Genomic DNA, 20,299 nt, shown 5'->3' with positions numbered 1-20,299 from the left:
GCGGACTATCAGCAGATTTAACGCCGCGGACTATCAGCAGATTTAACGCCGCGGACTATCAGCAGATTTAACGCCGCGGACTATCAGCAGATTTAACGCCGCAGACTATCAGCAGATTTAACGCCGCAGACTATCAGCAGATTTAACACCGCAGACTATCAGCAGATTTAACACCGCAGACTATCAGCAGATTTAACACCGCAGACTATCAGCAGATTTAACACCGCAGACTATCAGCAGATTTAACACCGCAGACTATCAGCAGATTTAACTCCGCGGACTATCAGCAGATTTAACACCGCAGACTATCTGATAGTAGATTTAACACTGCAGACTATAGATTTAACACTGCAGACTATCAGCAGATTTAACACCGCAGACTATCAGCAGATTTAACGCCGCAGACTATTAAACTTCATGATGTTACAGAGCTAGCTCTGTGTGATCGGGAAATTTCATCAAACTATCTTGAAAATGAAAAGCCTATAGCTATTTTCCAACAAAAGATCAATTATTACACAAATTATTACACAAATTATTACACAAATTATTACACAAATTATTTTCGCCAAATTAAAATAAAATTTGCCAGTTGTTCCTAAAATTTGCTATTTGGCAAATCTGGTGAGTGGCCGAGCTAGCCCTGTGTCGTAACTTACCGATGAGATATGAGGCTATACACTCAACAATTAAAATACTGGTGGAAAGAAATAAGGGAACATAACACATGTACTGACATTTTAGATCAAAGTTCATTCACTAATAGCATAAAAAGTTTGTTTTGTTTTTAACGACACCACTTGAGCACACTGACTTGTCAATCATCGGCTATTGGAAGTCAAACATTTGGTAATTGTGACATACAGTTTAGAGAGGAAACCAGCTACATTATTGCATTAGTAGCAAGGGATCTTTTATATGCACCATCCTACAGACAGGATAGCACACACCACTCATGGTGCACTGGCTGCAACGAGAAATAGCCCAATGGGCCCACCGATGGGGATCGATTCCAAACTGAGTGTGCATCAAGCGAACACTGGGCTACATCTCACCCCTACTAATAGCATAACTGTATAATATCAATTGAATGTCACTAAAATTGCCACTAGCACATCTGGGTTCTTGACAATATGGAAAGAAATGTTTTATATAACGACGCACTCAACACATTTTATTCACGGTTATATGGCATCAGACATATGGTTACGGACCACACAGATATTGAGAGAGGAAACCGGCTGTCGCCACTTCATGAGCTACTCTTTTCGATTAGCAGCAAGAGATCTTTTATATGCACTATCCCACAGACACATTAGTACATACCACGGCTTTTGATATACCAGTCGTGGTGCACTGGCTGTAACGAGAAATAGTCCAATTGGCCCACCAACGGGGATCAATCCCAGATCGACCGTGCATCGAGCGAACGCTCTACCACTGGGCCACCCACTTGACACTATGGATGATGATTTTGCATGCAGTCAATATTTGCTGTTTCTATTTATATGTTGCTTTATATCATTCCATCAGTATACATTTTGTAATATTCTATGAGCATCAAAGTACCTTGGCACATATCTGTGTACTTTTGGAAATGACAGAAAGCAGTAAGTTCTTCTGTTCGTTTCCATTTTCAATCAATTCCTTCCTCATTCGATCATAGATGTAGAGTAGATAGTGAGTGTCTTCCCGAGCGTATCTCAACAGCACATCAGGTAGGGGTCTGCAGTGCAATACAAATATTTATTATCCATGTGGTTCAACATAACCGAGTTAATAATAATCATATGAAGCACATGTGTAATAACAAGTGTAATGACGTAATTTTGGGAAGCGACGTCATACCATGACGTTACTTCTCCAATCCTAGCTCAGACTGTGCATTTGAAATATGACGTCATTTCGTCGTCTCCTTCTAGTTGTGGCTGAAATATTTTGAGTTGGGTCTTGTTATTCATAAAGACAACAACAATAATAATATGGATAATAAAGAAATTATTACACTCGTGTGTTTGTCGTACTGATTTTACGAAACTCGTGTCAGGATTCATGTATTACCCTCGCTCTCGCTCGGGCAATACAAAAATCCTGACACTCGTTTCGTAAAATCAGTACGACACACAAGCTTGTATAATAATCTCTATTTAATACATACTAACCAGGGCTTCTAGAATTCTTATAAAATCCACTAGCTATGGAATCATTGATTTTAAAAATTTACTAGCCACGATTAAAAACTCACTAGCCCTACTTTACTTTAAGTAAATACAATTTTACTAAATAATAGTAATTATTATATAACATTTATTGAATTATCTTAAAATATCAGTGAAATAAAAGTGCTATCAGTCACTCAGTGAAAATTTCACTATTTCACTCTAAAATGTGTTATTGTCACTGTAGAAAGTGTTATCTTCACTGTAAGAAAGCCAGAACTATTTTCACTCCCCCCAACCTACCCATCCTTGAAATAGAGTTAACTCCCTTTTATTGTTTGTGTTGACTTCTGCTTCAAAAAAAATGGATGAAACAGTAGTACAATTTCAAGAGGGAACAGATTCAGATTTAGATGCACTTTTGAACATAGTTAACTTTGATTTATTACAAAATTCCCAACCAGTACCATCAACATGCTTTCTGCCATGGGTTACAACCCCCCAAAACCCCACATAAATACCCCCCAAAAAGGAAAAAAAAGTGAAAAATTCACACACACACACACACACACAAAGGCAGTGGTCCCCATTTAGAAAATAAAATATCATCCAACTACCTCCATCCCTCCCAAAAAGGTTACCTATGGCCCTTGATTTTTATTTGTGTAAATTATTCTGCAGGTCACAAGAATGTGAATTCTATTGACAACTACTGTGAATTAAATCCAGAACAACAAAAAGGCATCTCTCATGTTCTGTCAAACGAAACAACACTTGCAACGAAAACGAACCAGCTGGATTACAAAGTGCTTTAAACGTATGTACACGGCTTCAACATCAAGAAATTTTCTAATTTGTTTAATGACTGGTAACAATATATATGGCAATGTCACAATAACAATTTCTCCAGAAATAATTGGTGTCACCGTTCCAAGCGATAAGGACAGCCATCGATGAATAAAACCGCGCAAACACTAATGGAAAAACGTGGAACGAAGCGAGGGATTGACGCCTGAACCTGTTATTTTATGATTTTTCGTGAAAAGAAACAAGTTGACATATAAAAGTTTACAAATTTCTTGCAATTTAATAAAAATTTACCTCTGTTTTCGCTTTCTTATTTTCATCCCAGTTCTAATTTGTTAATGAATTTAACGTTTTGGAATTTGAAAAACATCTCTCACTTCGGACAAATGGCAGACATTTGATTTAGATTAAGACGCGACCATGTCACAAGTTAGTGTGTTATTTTTATTTATATAAACTCTTTTTAAATTTCACTTTCATGTGATAAATAAAATATCCAGTAACATGTTATAAACTTACTATTGTTTGAAAAATAAAGTACTTTTATTTTCTTTCTTTTTTTAAATTTTCACATATGGGAACAACATATATTGCAGAGTAGTCCAATGTTTAAAGTAACTTTGTCAATCAGGGGTTTTTGTTAACGTCCACAGACTTGCTGCTGGCATTTTAAAAATAAAAGTAAATTACCAAAAGTTATATAATAAAAAAACAAATTCATGTTTTTTTGTCAAATACGACTCGTTGCGTAACTGCAACTCGTGAGATATGATTGCAAACTTCACTCCATCGTATTTGACAAAAAACGTGAAATATCCTCTATTAATCAGATATGTCACCTACAGGAGATGGAGCTTAAAAACACTAACATTGAGAGGTGGTGGTGGGGGCAAGATATTCATATTTATAAAATAGACTAACTGCAACATTTGACCAAAACAAATTCACTAGCCATGGGAGTGGGGCTACCATAATCTAGAAGCCTTGTAAATATAATCTTATTATGGGTCAAACTTCATCTGTAACAGTACATGATAAAGCTATACACAAAATTTCAGCTCAATATCTCAAGGCTTTGTGACAAAAACATCTGGAAAACTATCGATAGGACGGACTTGGTGGAAACCATCACATGACTAACCTTATCCTCCAATCAGCAAGCTGGTACTGCTTGTCTACGGTGATGTTGCAGTAGAACTGTAGCAGGTGAGCCAGAGAGAAGCGACTGTGCTGAAGAAGTCTCGCTGCCTGGCCCGTGTCAAACATGTTGACAATGTACACACCAAAATCTCGCTGTAACCACACAATGTCCGAATCGGCACCATGCAGAACCTAATTAAAAACAAAGAATTCAGCATAATGTAGAAAACTTGGATCAGTTTCTCTTTTATGTATACTTAGCCTGACCTCAAACAAATGGCATTTACCACCCAACCAATGGGATAGCTCAATTAAATGTCTCACCTACCATGCATTTATTTTAGCTGCCCTATCTATCTGACTACCAAATTCTGTGGAACCTTTTTTAATGTTATTTTTTTCAAAACTGAAAGGAGAAGTTTATAATTATATATTAATGGTGCAGTGTATATGTTACTTTCAATTCTAGTTTGACATTAGTTCCTGTTAGTGCCATACTTTTTTGTATTAAACAGATTAAAGTGCTGTTTCCCCATCAGCTTTGTGGTGCATGTTGAAGGAAGAAGAAGGAAATGTTTTATTTAACGATGCACTCAACACATTTTATTTACGGTTATATGGCGTCAGATATATGGTTAAAGACCACACAGATATAGCGAGAGGACACCCGCTGTTGCCACTTCATGGGCTACTCTTTTCGATTAGCAGCAAAGAGATCTTTTATATGCACCATCCCAAAGACAGGGTAGTACATAGCATGGCTTTTGATGTACCAGTCATGGTGCATTGGCTGGAACGAGAAACAGCCCAATGGGCCCACCGACGAGGATCAATCCCAGACCGACTGTGCATCGAGCGAATGCTATACCACTGGGCTAAGTTCCGCCTCTGTGGTGCATGTTGAAGTCATGTGACAAGTAAAATAACAAGCAAGGTCTATTGCACCTGTACTTTCACTTTCTCATTTCTCTCAGTGAAATACTGGGGCTTAGTGTCATCCTGTGAAGAACAAATTAAATGAGTCAATTCCAGTCCTCAATCACAAGGAGAAAATGTTTTGTTTTGTTTAACGACACCACTAGAGCATTAATCGTCAGCTACTGGATGTTAAAACATTTCGTAGTTTTGAACTTAAGAGTGAAACCCGTAATATTTGTCCATTAGTAGCAAGGGATCTTTTATATGCACCATCCCACACAACAAGATAGCACATACCACATTCCCAAGAAGAAGTCATTTTAGTAATCTGCTATTAAAGATAAAATCAGACTCGGAGATGCTTGTTTAAAATCCACTTAAAGATAAAATTACCTTAACAATGTTTGGATCCGTGAAGACGTCATTGAGCATACAGATATCACTCCGCAGTGTCAACGTATCGATAATATAGTCCTGTTCTCGTGTTGATATCTGCATCAAACACGTGATGCCCTGGAACGTCCGGTACGAATGAGCCTACAGAAAAATAAAATAATTCCATACACTTGAACTTGTTCCAGTGATCAATTATAATAGAAAAGAGAAAGGGTGGAGTATGTAGTAGTGTTGTGATAAAGAGCTCCTACTGGCAGTAACTAGTGGGAAATTCCCTATTAGCTCAGTTGGTAGAGCCCTAGACTCTCATACTGAGAGTCCATGGTTCGAATTCCCTCAGTGGAAGTTGATTTTTCTGTTACATTTGGAGCCAACGTAGAGACTGGGTGTTTCCTTAACACAAGAATACAATTATAACCCAGTCAGGGCCCATAACAGTTCAACTGCCCATGGTCCACAGCTCCGGGACGTAGCTTCACTTGAGGTGGGAGTATGTAGTAGTGTTGGTATAAAGTGCTCCTACTGACAGTAGCTAGTAGGAATTTCTCTATTAGCTCAGTTGGCAGAGCATGTACTGAGAGTCCATGGTTCGATTCCTCTCAGTGGAGGTTGATTTTTTATTTATTTTTGTAGCCGATGAAGAGACTGGGTGTGTTCCTAACACAAGAATACAATCATAATCCTGTCAGGAAGTTTAACTGCCCGTTGCCCACAGCTCCAGAATGTAGCTTAACTTGATGGGGGAGTATCTAGTACTGTTGGTGTAAAGTCCTCCTATTGGTAGTGGCTAGTGAGTATGTTCTTAATAACTCAGTGGGTAGAGAGCTGGACTCTCTTACTGAGAGCCAATGGTTCGAATCCTGTCAGTGGATGCTGCTTTTTATTTTTAAAATTCCATTTTGAGCCAACGTAAAGACTGGGTGTTTCCTTAGCAAAAGAATACAATAATAACCCAGGCAGGACCAGTAACAGTTCAAGTAGAAAGCTGAGAGTCTAAGGTTCGAATCCCCTCAGTTGAGGTTGATTTTTCTGTTACACATTGATAAGTATCTCTTATTATTAGTATGACTGTCAGGACACACTATTTCAATTATTATGGCTTAAAAAATGGACTTCAACTGGGAAGCAAATTCTTCTAGCAGTGGCTCTGGAAGACACGACAAATGGCAGTATTTCCTGCCGACAGCGATAAATCACGTAAATTATCGAACCTCTAAATCTATAGCGATTTCTTTTTGTTGTTTCAGTGTCTGGCACATCTTGGTGAGATCGCCGACCGTCTCTACCATCGTTAAAACGGTGTCTTCCAGAGGCGGATACATCTGCAATCAAAGAAATGCGACAATATTAATATTAGTTTATCTCTATCAGGGCTGGCTCTGGCACTCGCCAATTATAAATTTCAAAAACAATTAGTAAAAAAAAATTTGAGGGGGGGGATAATTTCATTTATTACCCATATGGGCTCAAATATACGGGGTAATATTTTTTCGATCTCTGCACAGTGTGTAGATTGCTTCTACAGTCACTGATTGGCTGGCTTTAAAAAGACAAGATTTGATTGGCAATTACATACTGCCGGGACTACTTTTTGTTCATTCATGATTCCATTTATCGGTCAAACTATTACTACGAACTTAAAATATTAAAATACGATACGAACATTTACGGAATTAAAAATCTAAATATACATACAAATGTTTAAAAATATTTTTATTTTATTATTTTGACTGGGGTTTTTTAAAACTATTCTTTGGTGGATACTGTTGGGTGTGCACCGGTAACGGCGCGTATGAATATATTGTTATGGCTGGTAGAGCTTGTTAGTTGTTACAGCAGCGAGAACGTAAATATACTTTTAAAATCATTAAAGATTGACAATGGGTAATAAAGAGAATAACTAACTCACTACGAGGAATTACGGATTATCTGTCCCTCGTGAATTAATGCTGTAAAACCCTCGCCAGAGGCTCGGGTTTACAACATTAATTCACTCGGGACAGATAATCCGTAATTCCTCGTAGTGAGTTAGTTATTCTCCAAGTAATAATTGATATTTTGTTACAAAAAATAACTGGGTTTCTGTAAGTTTACTAGATAAATTGGCAACATTTTCTGCTGACCCAGAGCTAGCTCTGTGTATAGTTTAGCATGAACATATTATAAATATCACATAACACACTTTATAATACTGACGCCATATAACCGTAAATAAAATGTGTTGAGTGTGTCGTTAAATAAAAACATTTCCTTCCTTACCTTATAACAAGCATTCTGAGAGCTCAGCTAAAGCAACACATGTTCCCTACCGGGCCCAACAAATTTCATTTCATTTCAACTTATTTTCGTGCTTATATCCAATGAAGGTTCAAGTACGCTGTCCTGGGCACACACACACCTCAGCTATCTTGGCTGTCTGTCCAGGACAGTGGGTTAGTTGTTAGTGAGAAAGAAGAGGGTGTAGTGGTCTTACACCTACCCACAGAGTCGTTAAAACTCACTCTGGGTGGGAGCCGGTACCGGGCTGCAAAACCTGTACCTACCAGCCTTATGTCAGATGGCTTAACCACGACACCACCACGGCCGGTTCCCAACAAATGTTCTTATCTCCTAAGTTCAAGGGCCATAACTCTGCCAAAATGCATTATGGTTATTCCCTAATTAGTCCTCACACCAGTACTTCAGATACACCTACGATTGCAATGGAAGGAAGGAAATGTTTTATTTAACGACGCACTCAACACATTTTATTTACGGTTACATGGCATCAGACATATGGTTAAGGACCACACAGATATTGAGAGAGGAAACCCGCTGTCACCACTTCATGGGCTACTCTTTTCGATTAGCAGCAAGTGATCTTTTATATGCACCATCCCATAGACAGGATAGCACATACCACAGCCTTTGATGTACCAGTCGTGGTGCACTGGCTGGAGTAGAGAAATAGCCCAATGGGCCCACTGACGGGGATCGATCCCAAACCGACCAAGCATCAAGCGAGCGCTTTACCACTGGGCTACGTCTCACCCCGACTGGAACGGATACTCAGATCTTCAACGTAATAGACTATTGTTAGAGTAGTAGTAGCGGAAAATACCATTAGTTAGATGTCATGTGAAGTCGAAAAGAAAAATCATTGGTCACTTCATGAAGATAAAAAACAACAACTGGTGTAACACATTACCTTGACCTCCGGGTCAGCAAGCTGGTCCTGGCTTGGTACAAAATGGTTCAGTTCGTACTGATATGGGTGCGGATATCTGTGGACATGAAAACAAGCAGAATGTTTCAGGGTGATAAAAACTTTAAAGGCACAATCTCTCCTCTCCATCCTGTAACTATCATTTACTAAAAATTAAAGTTTGTTTTGTTTAGAGCACATTGATTTATTAATCATCGGCTCTTGGATGTCAAGCATTTGGTAATTTTGACATATAGTCTTAGAGAAGAAACCTACAACAGATTTTTTATATGCAACATCCCAAATACAGGATAGCACATACCATGGTCTTTGATATACCAGTCATGGTGCACTGGCCGGAATGAGAAATAGTACATACCACAGACTTTGTTACACCAGTTGTGGAGCACTGGCGGGAACGAGAAATAGTCCAATGGGCCCACCAACTGGGATGAATCCCAGACCGACCGCGTTATCAGACTGACAGCTTTACCACTGGGCTACGTCCCACCCCTAAACAAGTGTATACATATTATTTCATTGGCTGCGTCTTTGACAACATCAATGGTCCGAAAGAAGCTAATTATCAGCGGAAAAAAAAAAATCCTTGAGAAACAAGAAATTCGAAAAGAATTTGATCGTCTCCATTTCTCGGCGCCAAGTCAGATAATACTTCTGTTTGCCATATTTTAGCACATTCATAACAAAACTGTCATACAGGACAGTATATACCATGGCTTTTGATGTACTAGTCATACAGAACTGGTTAGAATGGTAGGGGGGAAAAAAGCTAAATGTTCAAAGCTCACCGAAATTCAGGATTTTCCAAATCCTCAAAACTCACACCTTCGGGAATTCTCAAACTTTCTAAAGAAAATAACAAACATGTAACAAGATAATGCATCAATTAGTGATGACCCCCCCCCCCCCCCCAAAAAGGAAAAAAAAGATAAAACTGATACAAATTGGCAATTCGGACAAAGTACATTATAAATGTTATATTTTTCAAAAATATTTAAATGAATTTGGACCCCAAAAAACAAGAAGAAAATATTTATATCAATAATATTTGAAGTAAACTATAATTTGTTTATTGTCTTTCATGTTAATAGTTGTTCCTTGACAAATTAATATTTTCTAGACATAAACAAATAATAATTGATTCTTTATTTTTAATGCAATATAAAATTACAATAAAAAGCTAAAAAAAATGGTAAATGAAAAACAACACCTTTTTTAAAATAAATATCTTCTGATTAAGGAAGTTAGTTGTATGTGCCATATTCAGCTATCACCGTTATAATTTTCAAAAATTCAAGTCACTTTTTTAAATATGAATATTATAAAGTACAGTGAAACTCCTCTAAACTGGACACCCTTGAGACCAAGTAAAAAGTCCAGTTTAAGAGGTATCTGGTTTAGAGAGGTTCTCTTCTGTACAGATATTTAAAAGGGGGCCATGAAAAACGTCCAGTTTTGAAGAATTCCAGTTAACAGAGGGTCCTGTTTTGAGAGGTTTCACTGTATATATGGGGAAAAACACAACACCAAAAAAAACCAACAGAGAAGTAACAAACACATTATAAACGTACCATCAAGTGGTAGAGCTGCATTTGGCTTGGATTCAATTTTTTGTTGAAAAGGTTTGTTAGAGTTGTCTACCTTGTCTTGAAACTTGAACTGGGGTCTCTGTATGTTGCGAGCAGACAGCAGACGGAACGTGTTCGAAGACGGATGATTTTTCTAATTTTTTAAATAATAATAAAGACATGTTCGTACAAAATGTTAAAAATAAAGTATTTCAAAACCTTGATGACAGACTTGTACAAAAGCCACAGACAGCTCAAACAAATAAGTTTATACAATAGAGAGTGCCAGTCCTACTTAACCAGGTTAAATTATTTAAATTTAAATATCAACACATAAATATATGGTGATCCCAACTTAACACTACAAGAAAAGTCTCATCTGCAAAGCAATTCACAATTTCATTGCTAAAAACAAACATTTTACTCTTCTTGTTTCTCTGTTCTAATCTATATACAAATATTTATATTTTGACAGGTTAAATATACAGTAGTTTTACATTTGTCAACACTAAATGCACATCTTGTACTTTCTAAAATGTCCATATAGACCAGCTAATATTTCAATTGTATAATGTAGGGAAAGGTCTTTATATAGGCTATGCCTGTTGACCAATCCCATCTGTTAAAATAAACAGAAATAAATATTGTTGAAACCAAACTGTAGTTGTATCTGTCTTTTGCATTTAACTAATATTATAATATAGTGAGGCTAAATTGTGAGTTTATTAAAACTACAGTAAGTTTTTATATTTTGTACGAGTAAAAAATATGGTGATGGGAGATTTGAGTTTATTCAAACTGTAGATGATTTTGTATTTTGCATTCATAAAGTTAAAGCAAGTTGTTTTTGTATTTTGCATTAGTAAATGATGTTATCATATTGTGAAACATGATTGTAGTTTAAGTTAAAAAAAATTCTTAATATACTTTTTTTCCTGTCTATAATTTTCCTGTTATAAGAAACATTATATTACACATTGGATTAAACATTAAAGAATCTGCTATAGTTGAACCAAACCTTTTTATTCCAGCTAGCATCAATGTTTTTCTGCTGGGCAGACGAAATGACAAGTGTTGCCTCAGGTTTCTTCAAACCCGAGGCTTCATCCAAACACACACCCTGCAATAACGAAGGAAGGACATATTTTATTTAATGACGCATTCAACACATTTTATTTACGGTTATATGGCATCAGACATATGGTTAAGGACCACACAGATATTGAGGGATATTTTTGATTAGCAGCAAGGGATCTTTTCATATGCACCATCCCACAGACAGGATAGTACATACCACAGCATTTGTGGAGCACTGGCTCGAACAAGAAATAGCCCAATGGGTCCACTGACAGGGATCGATCCTAGACTGACCACGCATCAAGTGAAAGCTTTACCACTGGGCTACGTCCCATCCCACAAACTGTAATAAAATAAAATAAAATAATCTTTAAAAATAAATTAAAGGCACACTTGACCTATTTAATCAAAGCAAAATTTTGGAGCACAAGAAGTTCTCTACCATTAAACCATAATCCACCTCACATGTTTATTTAAAGAGCTGGTTAAGTTAGCTTCGTGAGAAGAAGAAACTTTTGGGGGGGGGGGGGGGGGGGGGGGGTGGGGGGGTGTGGGGGGGGGTTGTATTTTGTTTAAAGACACATCAATTGATTAATTATTCATCAGAAATTGAAGGGATAATTTTTGGGTTTTCAATTTTTAATTTTTTTTGTTATAAAAGTTACCGGTTTCAAAATGCTGTCTGTCGTAAAAACCATTCAAAATTTCCAAGGTAACAAATTCTTTCATTTCAACTTATTTTCGTGCTTATATCCAATTACGGTTCAAGCATGCTGTCCTTTCAATGGAGTCCTGCAGTTTAAAAATTCAGGGGGAGATAAGCACTGCAAGACTTACCACTCTTTCCAACAGCTGGTCATTGGCGTCAATAAGAACATCAAATTTATCTTCAAGCTCCAGAGCATCCGTACTTTCGGAAAACTTGGCTTTAACATTCTGTTGTTTGAGTAGACGCTGAATGCTGATAAAAACAAGTCAGTATACACTTTAAAAGATTTCAATCTTGTTAGTTTAATAAAACAATATTTAGCAGTTTTATACCAGCAGTAATATTGGAACATATTCATGAATAACTGCGGTAAAATTATCAGTTATGATTTAGTGTCACTGTAAACATAATTTTAACTCATGTGTGACTTGTGTTCTTATCCGGCAGAATTAGCTACAAATTTCATGGGCAACACTTTTTCGGTTCCGTGCCTTGTGATCATGGGAACCCATCATAATCTGTTTATAGCATTTTTGTTGAATAGTCATACTCTATATAATAATCGTGGGAGATGAAAAAAAATTTCCATGATTTTACCAACACGGTACCGGAAAAGGATTGTTTCCGTGAAATCGGAGGACCTGGTTCTGTCAGACGTGCTACATCAGTCCTTGGCTTTTGAAAAACAAAGGTGAGTGAAAAATTTGACACCTCAAAACTATTAGGCGAGTGAAAACCAAGCATTATTCATTTATTAAGTAACTGGTACATGTAAATGCAGAGACATATGTTGCAAAAATTAACCAATAAACCAATAATGTTTTCTTCTAATTTTATGTTGTTTGGTTCATTAGTGTAGTCTGACTTCTTTTCCCTTTCAGGAATGGAGTTATAATTTATTAAAATGTTTTAGGAGTAGTACTATAGAAATATAATTATGACATGTATACACTGATGCAGACAATTTGATTTTTTTAATTACAATATGTACTATTCAGATAATTTGATGCACACAATTATATATATACCTTTTCAGTGTTAGTTGATTTAATGAAGGTGTAGCTAAACATATATAGGAATAAACTTGTCTTGAATTTCATTATTATGTCCAACGAACATGATTAGGATAGTTGGGATGGGAAAAACCCACTAGTTCCGAGAGGTGGTTCATGAACTATACCCAAGCATCTCAGGTGTGCACTACCGACTCATATTATTAAATATTATGATGCTATTTTTTTAAAATAACTTGTGAAACTTAGGCCTACAATTACTTCCAATTGATAATGTTAGATGGGACATTGACATTCACGTGGCATTTTTAATTCAACAATTACGCAACCAGTCTCCTCCCTCAACATTTTGTAACATGTCATTTGACCTACCGCTACGAGTTAGGAACGGCTCTGACAGCGTTACATCATTGATCTAGAATGGCCCCAATGTTGTTGATAAAAAAATATACAAACTCCGACAAAATCTGTCATTACAAAGGATTTTATTCCAAATGTCGGATGCCATAATAAAGAACACATAATTTTAGACACCATCATCAATGCGTAATAAGTTGTCAAGTAGACCAGCGTGTGCGTGCAGAATTCCAAGAGTAAAAATAATCTGACCCCAATAGCTCTGATTGGTCAATATGCCACAGAGTACTTCGCATCAAATCATGTTCCAGTCACATGGTCTGTGACTTTCTAACAAACAAAACAAAAATTAAATAGTCGGCAATGATCACTGATTACTGTTACTATAGTGTGTACATATATAAATAACATATTCATTAACCTCTGGTTGAAATACAAATATTTAAATGAAGTTTTATATTAAAAAAAAAAAATTCTGGTATTATTAAACGGATCTTTCTATCAGCTATATACGGTAAATAGTGGCAATCAATATACAAAATTATTTTCGTGTGCTGTTTGTTAAGTTAAAGTATGCTACATACGTAAAGGCTTGAATTTTAAAAACTCCCACATGCTATACTGCGCAATGCATTTAAGTCTGCTGTATAATTTTGCCATATATATAACATCCTAGCCTAACACAATGAGAAAAACCGTACAGCTGCAGTATCTGTCTCCCTTGAATGTCAAGGACATCTCGCACAGAATGAAAGGTGGAGTAGAAGTCAAAACCGTCTCCAGTTGGTAGGCTGTTTGAACATCTGGTTGCAACAAGAACCGACTTCAGAGCTTGCTGAAGAAAAAACCCAGTAGAAATTAAGAATTACATGTGCAAAGTAATCTATAAATATTTCAAACATTCCTATTCTCAATTTGTATCTAATGCACATAATTAATATATATAGGCTGCAAATTTAGCATGATTCTATGTTTCTGTGAATCCTAGATTTTGAGTTGGAATTGTAAGATTATGAGATACCTGTAGAATCCTAAAATATTTATATTTTAGACCATCTTTATGATTAAGCCGGTATACTGAAAAACATTATCTTCAAATTAAATGTGTGGTATGAATGTGTATGTTATTATTTTGGCTGGTCCATTATTATGATTACAGAAGGGTACTGGTTGGGATTGCATGATCCTAACCTGCACCTCAGGTGAGTGCTCTACCACTGAGTTACACCGACCCACCATCCTCTACCACCACCCAATATAAATGATAAATCTGACAAACAATTTAATGCTGTTCACTTTTAAATTGAATGACAAATCAAATACATATTTCCTGTCTGATTAGAAATGTACGACACATATGACACACGGTTGATGAGAAAATATACATGTGATCTTGACAATCAGTGAATCACATCAGCTGAGAAATTGTCTTACAAGGTGTCTATACAGTATACTATACTATAGTCCGTCCCACCATTCTATTAAAAGTAAAAGTGTTTTGGAAATAACAAAGAAATACAATTCCTGTGTGCAATTTACAAATCAATCGGCTAGGAATTAAATAACTTGCTTGTAGTAAAGTACATAGTATGATAGTATCTAACTCTAACTTCAAGTTCTAAGTATGAAAAAAATGCGATCCCTGTGCCGTGGGATCATAGACTATAGCTACAATAATTTTAACGGTTTATACAGCAACTAGCAATTTTAACGGCAAGTTAGATTTTACTTGTGAAAAGGTATTGACATCCTTAACCCCGGGAAATAGTTCTTCATCGGGCTGAGCATCAGATGTTCCAGGTGGCTCGTCGGAAACCACGTTGGCTTCAGAGTTGCCTTTCTTTTCAGCCATTTTTGTTATTCGTTACATTTTTCTTACTATTATTTCAAGCACCACACTTTTGTTTTCATCGATATTTCCACAATGTATATTTAGAGCTCCATCCTTGCTGTTAAAAAAGGAAATGAAAGGGTAGTACTAATTTGTTTAGCATCTCAGCTCAGTTTTAAACTATGGCTGTTTTGTGTTCATCATATGGTTATTTCAACACTTAATCGAGCGAGTGAGAGAGCGAGAGAGAGAGAGAGAGAGAGAGAGAGAGAGAGAGAGAGAGAGAGAGAGAGAGAGAGAGAGAGAGAGAGAGAGAGAGAGAGAGAGAGAGAGAGAGAGAGAGAGAGAGAGAGAGAGAGAGAGAGAGAGAGAGAGAGAGAGAGAGAGAGAGAGAGAGAGAGAGAGAGAGAGAGAGAGAGAGAGAGAGAGAGAGAGAGAGAGAGAGAGAGAGAAAAGAGAGAACCCGCTGCCACAACATAGTGGCTACTCCTACCCAAAATGCACCAAGCGATATTTTATGATAATGCTCAGGACAACACACGTATTGGCCTTCCATGTGGTTACTTCAACACTTAGTCGAGGGGCAAAGTGAGAGGACTGCCAATGAGGCATGGAAACACAAAGGGCAAAAATACAATAATAATAACAAATTGTTTAAAGGGGCATTCCTGAGTTTGCTGCAGTTTTTAACATGTTATCGACTAACAGAGACTTTTTAACGATTGTAAGTACATATCAAATATATTTTTCTGCATAAAATATTAGTGGCTATATATTAAACGTGTTTCTGATCGTTCTAATATTTGTACTAAGTTAAATTTAATTTTATTTCCTAAAATATTTTACGTAATTATTAGAAGACAAAATCCAGTTTGGGCTTCTTACAAACATTAAGACGACCAGAAACACACTGAATATACAGATACTGATATTCTCAACAAGAAAATATATTTAATATATAATTTTAATCGTAGAAATATTTTATTAGTCGGAAACATCTTACAATGCAGAAAACTCAGGAATGTCCCTTTAAGTGGTAATTTTCCAAGGAGTTGGTCTACTGCTGTAATTGTGCCAATTTTTTTTATTTTTATTATATTTTGGACACAAATAATTTTAGAGGAATTAGTTTAGTTAGTTGCTTTGGAAAATTGTTTACATCCATTACTAACCAAAGACTTTTGTCATGATAATGAAATTATTACAGATGCCCAATTTGGTTTTCACCCAAAACTTGGCACTGTTGATGCTATTTTTACATTGCATTCAATTATTAGAAAGTCTTTGTCATCAAAGAAGCGTTTTTACTGTGCATTTGTAGATTTTTAAAAAGCCTTTGATACAGTTAATCGATGTAAGTTATGGTTTAAACCGCACAAGATTGGCATACGTGGAAAAGTGTTCTATATACCAAAATGTGAAAGCCTGTGTCACAATTAATGGTTTCCAGTCAGACTACTTTGTTAATAAGTTAGGTCTGATGCACGGCGACGTTTTGTCACCGATTTTATTTTTTCTCTATATTAAGGACTATGAAATAAGTTTTATTCATGGTAATTGTGTACCATATGAGTGCCAGTCACTCAGTTTATTTTTTATTAATGTATGCAGACAACCGTGTAATTTATTCAGAATCTGTTGCGGATTTGCAACTTCATCTAAATACTTTATTAGACTATTGTTTGAAATGGGATTTAAGTTTACTTTATACAAATATTTCACAGATACTAAATTATCAAAATTTAGACTATCTTCGTACATGTTAGCAATTGAAAGTGGCAGATATTATTGCATTGAAAGACAAAACAGATTATGCTCATGTTGTCTAGATACTGTAGAAGATGAATTTCATTATACATGTATTTTAAAATGGCCTTTATATTCTAATATAAGAACACAATATATAAAACCCTATTATTGGAAGAAGACTTCATTTTTTAAATTGATGCAGTTGTATAATATAGAAAATGTAAAACAATTATGAAACTCTGGAAAATTTCTCTATTAGGCAGATAAATTAAGAAAAGAATCTTTTTATTTCATTTCACTTCAACTTATTTTCGTGCTTATATCCAATTAAGATCAAGCACGCTGTGCTGGGCACACACCTCAGCTATCTGGGCTGCCTGTCCAGGACAGTAGGTTAGTTGTTAATTGTTAGTGAGAGAGAAGAGGGTGTAGTGGCCTTACACCTACCCATTGAATCGTTAAAACTCGCTCTGGGTGGGAGCCGGTACCGGGTTGCGAACCCTATACCTACCAGCCTTATGTCCGATGGTCGGTGAATCTTTTAAAGGCATTTTCCAATTATATGTAGCAGGAACCACTGTATGTTAATGTAGTATTTGCTTGTGGGAGGAAGGAAGGAACTATTTTAACGTGCCCACATCCTTGCGGTTCAGGCACGCCTACCATGGATTTAGATACTGGCATAGCCAGTCCATGATTCCATGGGGGGGGGGGGGGGGGGGGGAGGGGATTTGCTTGTGGTTTGTTTCTTCTGTACATGTGTTGTATTTGTAATGTTTATACAGATGAGCTGTTAAGCTCAATGTTAATAAACAATTGAATTGAAGAGTTGTGTACTCAACACAATTGATTAAAAGCCGGTGAACCTTTCAAATGATGTGTGAGTGAGTGAGTGAGTGAATGAATGAGTGTCTCTCTTGCTCTGTGTGTGTGCTCGCACAGAGAGAGAGAGAGAGAGAGAGAGAGAGAGAGAGAGAGAGAGAGAGAGAGAGAGAGAGAGACACACACACACACACACACACACACAGACATAGACAGAGACAAAGAGAGACTTTCTGTAACAGCATAGAAGAAAAAAATATGCTTGTATTTACTTGTTTTTCCTCTCCTCAATCATCCCACCCCCCACCCCACTACAGAGAGAGAGAGAGAGAGAGGGAGAGAGAGAGAGAGAGAGAGAGAGAGAGAGAGAGAGAGAGAGAGAGAGAGAGAGAGAGAGAGAGAGAGAGAGAGAGAGAGAGATGCAGACATAGACAGAGACATAGAGACATACAGATATACAGAGAGACATACAGAGAGACAGAGACAGAGACAGACTTTCTGTAACATAATAGAAGAAAAAATATGTTTGTATTTACTTGTTTTTCCTCTCCCCAATCATCCCTCACCCACACCACCATCCGCCCATCACCACCCGCCCATCACCACCCTAGACACATTTTCTTTTCTTTCGTTTTGTTAGTTGTTGGTGCTTAATAAAAAGCTGGAGATTCATCCATTGTTATATTTCGGAAATTAGAAACGGGAAATGATTTTATTACTAATATCACGTGTCGGACATCTTCAAGTTCCGTAAAATGACTCAAACTCCCCTTATCATTGACAGGATTTGAATGTACAATCCCCTCCTATATACTAAATATGAACGAATGAATAAGCGCAATTTAATGTAGGCCTACTAGTGGAAATACTAAAAACATCCATAAAGATTTTCTCATGGACTCGAATTATCAAAATTTGGACTCGTTCCGAGTTGTTTTACAAATGCGCATATGCAGGAAATTTTACGAGCGTGGTGTATAGATTGGGGGGGGGGGGGGGGGGGGGGGGGGGGGTGTGTGTCAATAATATATAACAAATTACCTGCCTTCAAGAGACTTTATACAATATTTATAAATTTAAAAAACAAAAACAAAATAACAAAACAAAAATATATTCTCTTCGAGTAGGTGGTGGTCAACCCTCGATACTCGTTCGCTGTTTCTTGAAAAAGCATACAGGAAGAAGAAGAAGAAGGAAGTTTTTTTATTTAACGACGCACTCAACACATTTTATTTACGGTTATATGGCGTCGGACATATGGTTAAGGACCACACATATATTGAGGGAGGAAACCTGCTGCCGCCACTTCTTGGGCTACTCTTTTCGATTAGCAGCAAGGGATCTTTTATATGCATCATCCCATAGACAGGATAGCATATACCACGGCCTTTGATGTACCAGTCGAGGTGCACTGGCTGGAGCGAGAAATAGTCCAATAGGCCTACTGACGGGGTACGATCCCAAACCGACAGCACATCAAGCGAGCGCTTTACCACTGGGCTACGTCTCGCCCATACAGGGACAATAATATATAGGAAGACTAGTATTCTGCCATGTCATGTCATAGGGTTTTACGTGCACATTCAGAACAAGCTGTTGTAGCGCACGCCTGTCATGGGCACACATGACAGGAAAGGTGGGGGGGGGGGGGGGGAAGGAGGGACCACCTGCACTGGCAGGTGCAAGGAAGCACCAGCAGCCCGACCAAGGTCGGTAGCAGGCGGGGGCTAATATTCTCAAAACGCTTACTCTTTACAAGGAAGTTCTGAACCAATTTAAATACAGAAATAGTTTCTTAAACGTTTGGATCACCATGTTATGATTACACTAATTGTGTAAATGGTTATTACGAGCTACATTGTATGTTGGACAAAAGCGTAAAAAGTGTTTAGCATTTTCAACTGGGTCACCACAAGAACTTCGTTAAGATTTGTCTTTGTGTACAAGTTGAATATGTTAAAACTGTAACAGGCTTCGTGTTAAAAGCCGAATATGCTAAAACCGTGCGATGTTGTATCTGTATAAAAGTTGAATATGTTAAAACAGTAGCCATCTTTGTGGAAAATGTTGAATGTCTTAAAACTGTAGTTGTCTGTTTAACGTTGAATATGTTAAAAAGTCTAGTTGTCTGTGTCAAAATTGAGAAGAAGTTTAATATGTTTAACGACACCACTAGAGCACATTGATTTATTTATCATCGACTATTGGATGTTAAACATTTGATATTTTTTTACATATAGTCTTAGAGAGGAAACCCGCTACATTGTTCCATTAGTAGCAAGGGATCTTTTATATGGACCATCCCATAGACAGGATAGCACATACCACGGTCTGTGATGTTCCAGTCATGGTGCATTGGCTGGAGCGAGAAATAGCCCAATGGGCCCACCGACAGGGATTGATCCCAGACCGACCGCGCATCAAGCAAGCACTTTACCACTGGGCTATGTGCCGCCCCGTGTCAAAGTTGAATGTGATATAACAGCGATACAAACGAATATCTTGAAACTCTAGTTGTCTTTGTTAAGATTGAGTATCTTAAAACTGT

General features: G+C 37.1%; 1 protein-coding gene across 1 annotated transcript in view; it reads right to left on the bottom strand.

Annotated features, from left to right (window-relative positions):
• The window catches only part of LOC121390414 (exosome component 10-like), a 35,153-nt gene extending 19,928 nt beyond the window's left edge, over window positions 1-15,225 (bottom strand). Inside the window, exons 1-11 of the mRNA XM_041522219.1 lie at window positions 15,079-15,225; window positions 14,051-14,184; window positions 12,108-12,231; window positions 11,212-11,313; window positions 10,197-10,347; window positions 9,414-9,471; window positions 8,608-8,683; window positions 6,632-6,742; window positions 5,418-5,561; window positions 4,108-4,298; window positions 1,570-1,726 (exon numbers count right to left, since the gene is read on the bottom strand). Coding sequence (XP_041378153.1) covers window positions 1,570-1,726; window positions 4,108-4,298; window positions 5,418-5,561; window positions 6,632-6,742; window positions 8,608-8,683; window positions 9,414-9,471; window positions 10,197-10,347; window positions 11,212-11,313; window positions 12,108-12,231; window positions 14,051-14,184; window positions 15,079-15,201 — 1,371 coding nt within the window. The 5' untranslated portion in view covers window positions 15,202-15,225. The remainder of the gene's footprint in view (window positions 1-1,569; window positions 1,727-4,107; window positions 4,299-5,417; window positions 5,562-6,631; window positions 6,743-8,607; window positions 8,684-9,413; window positions 9,472-10,196; window positions 10,348-11,211; window positions 11,314-12,107; window positions 12,232-14,050; window positions 14,185-15,078) is intronic.
• Window positions 15,226-20,299: the final 5,074 nt, after the last annotated feature.

This window comes from Gigantopelta aegis, chromosome 15 (genome assembly GCF_016097555.1).
Source record: "Gigantopelta aegis isolate Gae_Host chromosome 15, Gae_host_genome, whole genome shotgun sequence".
NCBI lineage: Eukaryota > Metazoa > Mollusca > Gastropoda > Neomphalida > Peltospiridae > Gigantopelta > Gigantopelta aegis.
Note: the sequence above shows the minus strand (reverse complement) of the source record. Positions and strands in the feature narration are given on the sequence as shown.